At 33.5% G+C, this 5,379-nt stretch overlaps 1 protein-coding gene across 1 annotated transcript in view; it reads left to right on the top strand.

Moving 5' to 3' along the window:
* Positions 1-5,379, top strand: part of FCHO2 (FCH and mu domain containing endocytic adaptor 2) — a 153,647-nt gene that overhangs the window by 32,250 nt on the left and 116,018 nt on the right. The window contains exons 3-5 of the mRNA XM_023729450.1: positions 1,050-1,124; positions 4,486-4,627; positions 4,719-4,871. Coding sequence (XP_023585218.1) covers positions 1,050-1,124; positions 4,486-4,627; positions 4,719-4,871 — 370 coding nt within the window. The remainder of the gene's footprint in view (positions 1-1,049; positions 1,125-4,485; positions 4,628-4,718; positions 4,872-5,379) is intronic.

Here is a 5,379-nt window from a genome sequence, read left to right as displayed (position 1 = left end):
ACACCATCCTCACAGTCATTGTTATGCTTGAGCCCATTGTTGCAGCCACTGTGTCAGTCCATCTCATTGAGGGTCTTCCTCTTTTTTGCTAACCCTCTACTTTACCAATCATGATATCTTTCTCCAGGGACTGATCCCTCCTGATAACATGTCCAAAGTATGTTAGACATAGTCTCACCATCCTTGCTTCTAAGGAGCATTCTGGTTGTACTTCTTCCAACACAGATTTGTTTGTTCTTTCAGCAGTCCATGGTATATTCAATACTCTTCATCAACACCACAATTCAAAGGTGTTAGTTCTTCTTCGGTCTTCCTTATTCATCGTCTAGCTTTTGCATGCATATGAGGTGATTGAAAACACCATGGCTTGGGTCAGGCACACCTTAGTTTTCAAGGTGACATCTTTGCTTTTCAACACTTAAAAGAGGTCTCTTGCAGCAGATTTGCCCAGTACAATGAATCTTTTGACATATAGTGGTTATATAAAACACAGTTTTCTAGGCTGAGATACTTATTTTAGATCTAGTCATGAAATAAATTAAGCCCTGAAATTCAGATCTCCGACATGCTGATGATTCATATTTAGTTTTATGCAAATGACTATTGTCAATCTGATGTTCTATTAAATGTGCACCATAATGACATCATAATGACATCAGAATGTTGAGGAATAGTAAAACCATGTTAAGTACACAAAGGAAATATTAAGTAAAAATGGCATCACAGTTTACAGAGACAGAGAATACAAAATGCATCACTCTTGTACTTTCTATTCAAATGACTGTTGGTACTAAAGAAAAAAGGGTAGTGAACTCATTTAAGTTTCTTAGGTGGTATAAATTCTTTTAGCTGTATACGAGGCTAATTCTTTATGTGCACAAAGGGCATTTAAAGATCAGCCAGAAATTCATAACTGCATATTTACTTGTTTTTTGCATACAACTTAAGATATCTTTTTGCTTCTATGGTTTTAATTTTATTTTGACAACTTAGTTATGTTTTTGGTCACTAAACAAGACATATTATAATAAGAAACTTTGATTTAACAGAGCCGCAATAGAAGAGGCATATTCCAGGTCAATGACAAAACTAGCAAAGTCAGCAAGCAATTATTCACAACTTGGGTGAGTTAACATCTTCCTTTTTTTTAATGTTCATTTAGCAAAGTTCTTGAGAATATTACATTACCATTGAGGATATAGTAATTTATACTTTTAGTAATACATTATGTACTTATTTAAAATGTATCTCTATATCTGAATATGCTCTTGAAGTTTGAATGGGTAGAAAATATAATTAAATTTGCTGGATCAGTTAACGTAGTCAAAGTAAATGAAACTTTTTTTTTCCCTTTGTTAAACTACATGGTCCTTCAATAGTATAATTTTGAGATTACACATGCTGTGTGTTATGCATGTGCAAAGTAACTTATTGTAGTTTTTTGAAAGTTCATTTAAATTCTGTTGCAGTTTAACAGTAATCTTTAAATACTCCCCTTAAAGTTTAATAAATAAAATTGTATTGAAAATGATTAAAATACATTAAAAACATCTTATTTTATGGACTGTCATTAAATCTCAAAAATTTGCATTGGAGAAATTGTTCTTTGAAAAATGAAATTAATAATAATAATATATTTAAAATGAGATATGCTCATAGGCATAACAGCTATGGAAAGAATAATTGTATAATCTGAACATAACAGTTCTGGAAGGGATAATTGCATAATCTCGTTTAATAATCTATAAATTCGGGAAAGGTTATTTTTTAGCTAAGAAAGATGTTGAAATAAAGTTATTGTAAAAGATTTTTACTGTAGAGTTCAAGATTCCTCTCGATCTGGGATTGTGATGAATCTGTGAATCCCCTGAAATTCTATGTAAAATTTTGTATAGGTATTAATGCTTACTTTTATGGAAGAAGGTTTTTAACAGTTATCAGATTGACAATTGGTTCTATGATCCAAAAAATGGGTAAGAATGACTATTTTGTACAAAGTCTTCTATAGTGAGGTTGAATGAGTTTAAACAGAAGCGTTTATACTTTGTGATCTGGGCAAAGAGAAATTGGAATCTCAGTTCATCCTCAGGATAGTGACACTGTCCATTATGTAAGCGCTGACAGCCCACAGCTAGGAGGACCTTCTGCTGCCTTGTACTGTAACTGGAAATGCTCCAGAGCCACCACCTTTTTCACTTAGAGAAGAGAGGGGAATGGTAGTTGATAGTTGTTTTTGGTTTTTTTCCTCCCAGTTGTCCTCCAATTCCTTACCCCTTTGCCACCTTCCCTCAACCATAACTTTATTCTTCTTTTTCCATCTTCCTCTTAACTTTTCTGGCAGCTTCCTATTCTAGAGACCCATGTTTCTGACATGCCTTTCTAAAACATAATTTCTTCTTTATTGACCACAGTAGAAGTAAGTAGAGTAACAAAAGGCAGCTTTAACTAATTGGCCATGATTTTATTATAGAAAATTTTACCCTATTAGTTAGCCGGTGGGAGGTAGAGAAAGAACATGGATTGACTTCAGCTCTGTCTTCTAATAACAAAGTTACATTTTTGTCTTTGGAATGTGTGCTTTTCATAAATAACAGGTAGTATTTTACTTTTTGCGTTAGTGTCATCTCTTTTAAGATGATAAGGATTGTAAATGTTCTTGTTTACTGATTCATGTTTTAGCAAGAAACTGAGTTTTGTTTCTCTGTATTCAGTTGCATTTGAACGTTTTTTGTACTTGTCAGTTTTCTTTCTTAGTGCTTGTTTTACATGAATGTGTATTACTTGGCCAGAAAAAAGTTATGTAGACCAAACTTTTAAAAATTGCATGATATTTGAAATTCATTAAGGCAACTTACATTTAAAGAAATCTTACGTTGAACCCTTTTGCTGCGTTAAGAATCCTTTGATAAAGTAAGGGAACACTTATCTGCTTTGTAAAGTCTAGACTGTTATATATCAGGTTTACTTGAAGTAAAGTGTATATATTTTGGTGCTGTAGTGAGTGGATACTTCTCAGGTATCTTTTCCTTTTGAAATTTCCTATCCAAGTACTTAACAGATTTAGTGCTGATTAGATTTTTAAAGTGTGAGATGAGATCTAATCAAAACAATTCTGTTCTATGGATTTTAATTATCCACTTGGAACTTCTTTATTATTACATAAAACGATTGTTGCCAGTTAGCTTTCCTGCTGGGTAGGAAATGTGATAATTGGCATAAACTATACACAGTTGGCCTCCTGTATCCGCGTGTTCCACATGTGCAGATTCAACTGTGTGTTGAAAATGTTCACGGCAAAAAAAAAAACAGACTTTTTTATTCTGGTCGTTATTCCCTAAACGATACACTATAACCATTATTTACATAGCATTTACATTCTGTTAGGTATTATAAGTAATCTAGAGATGATTTAAAGTATATGGGACGATATGCTTAGGTTTTATGCAAATACTGCTTCATTTTATATAAGGGTCTTGAGAATCCTCCAATTTTGGTATTTGTGGGGCAGGAGAGGGGGCCCTGGAACCAAAACATCATGGATACCAAGGGACGACTGTACTAGAATAAGTAATTACTTTCTCTGCCCTCTTGTTTTAGTGATCATTGCTAAAATTTGTTTTCTATTATTTTATTGTAGAGACCACTTTAAAGCAGGTGGTGGTGAAAATATCAGAGGAAGTACCTGAACAAAGCATAGAATAAAATCATCCTTAGATTATTGACTGTTGAGCAAATTAGTTTAACGTAGCCGTTGGCATCCTGGGTACTATCTGTGATCTGATAATGCAATAATCCTTGGATATATTTGAGCCTGCTGAGTATTTAAAATCCTCAGTATTGAGAAAAAGGGGTAGGAAAGTATGTCATGTATCCTGTACCCTTTATTAAGAAGGGAAATAACTCTACTAGTGTATCACTGAGGTGTACAGATAGGTGAAGTTATGATGTCCAAGCAAAGGTTTCAGATAGCTACTCTAAAATAATTCCTAATACATTTATTAATGATGAAGACATTTTAAAAATCACATATATAAATTTTAGTTTTGTGTGTTTAAATTCAGAGAAACTTTTTGATAAACATTTTAAATGGAGTACTAAATAGTCTAACATTGAAAATTGATAATAGAGTTAAATTTTATCGCTAGATCAATCAACAGTGGTGGAAAGGCTTCTGATGCAAATCTAAGTAACCAGATCAACTCAGAGAGTAATACGATGCAGTTGAATAAGAGCCATGGACAAACCTGTGATAGTGTACCCATTTCTGTGTATCTGAGGTCCAAAAATATTTCAAATAATTATTAGCCAAGGATCGAGAAATCAAAGTCAGTCTGTCAAATCAATCCTTTCGTTCATGATTTATTTTAGATTCATTTTTTGCCTAATTAAAATTGCTGAATATATCATTATTGTTTCCATTGGCTCCGTCTTGGAGCCTGAAGCTTATTTTAATAAATTATTCACCTACATATTTCTTTCCTCTAGAACATTTGCAGCAATGTGGGATGTGTTCAAAACATCTACAGAGAAGTTAGCAAATTGTCACCTGGATCTTGTTAGAAAATTACAAGAGTTAATAAAGGAAATTCAGAAGTATGGAGAAGAACAAGTAAAGTCTCATAAAAAGGTATCAATTTTTTCTTGCTAAAGTATTGATTGATCACATATTGAGTGCTGTAGAGTACAGTCATTTTGATTAATCATTTTATACCAAACAGACTAAAGAAGAAGTTGCAGGAACTCTGGAAGCTGTCCAAACTATTCAGAGCATAACTCAGGCTCTCCAGAAATCCAAGGAAAATTATAATGCCAAGTGCGTAGAACAGGAGCGTTTGAAAAAGGAGGGAGCTACGCAAAGAGAAGTCGAAAAGGTAATCATAATAAAAATAACAACTCTGGTTTCAGAGCACTTTCACATACAAGACTGCATTTACTCTTCAAACTCTCAAGAATGATCTCATTTTAAAGATGAAGACATTGTGCCTCAGAATTATTGATTTACCTAAGTAACACAGAAATAGGTTTGTAAAATGTATTGTGTATAGTAAATAGATTAGCAAACACATATACACGAACAATTTCTCTATGTGGTTGATACATTTACAGAATATTTTTTTATTAAGATAATTGTTGAGCTACTGCTTGGTGTAAGATTTAACAGTGAGGTGAACATTTTTTTATAGCAGGTTCTTGCTATAAGGGAAAGATATAGGCACCCCAGAACTAAAACAATTTCCCAGGCCAGCTCTTCAGACAGGGATTGGATTGGACTGTGGGACATAAAGTGATACTCATGAAGAATGTGCCTCTTAAACAAGTAGATATAAGAGACCAAAGGGATGGCTTCTGTCCAGCGGTAGAGGGGAAGGCAGAGAGAGT

The sequence above is a fragment of the Trichechus manatus genome, unplaced genomic scaffold (genome assembly GCF_000243295.1).
Source record: "Trichechus manatus latirostris isolate Lorelei unplaced genomic scaffold, TriManLat1.0 scaffold00029, whole genome shotgun sequence".
NCBI classification, from domain to species: Eukaryota; Metazoa; Chordata; class Mammalia; order Sirenia; family Trichechidae; genus Trichechus; species Trichechus manatus.
This window is presented reverse-complemented; position numbering and strand designations above follow the sequence as displayed.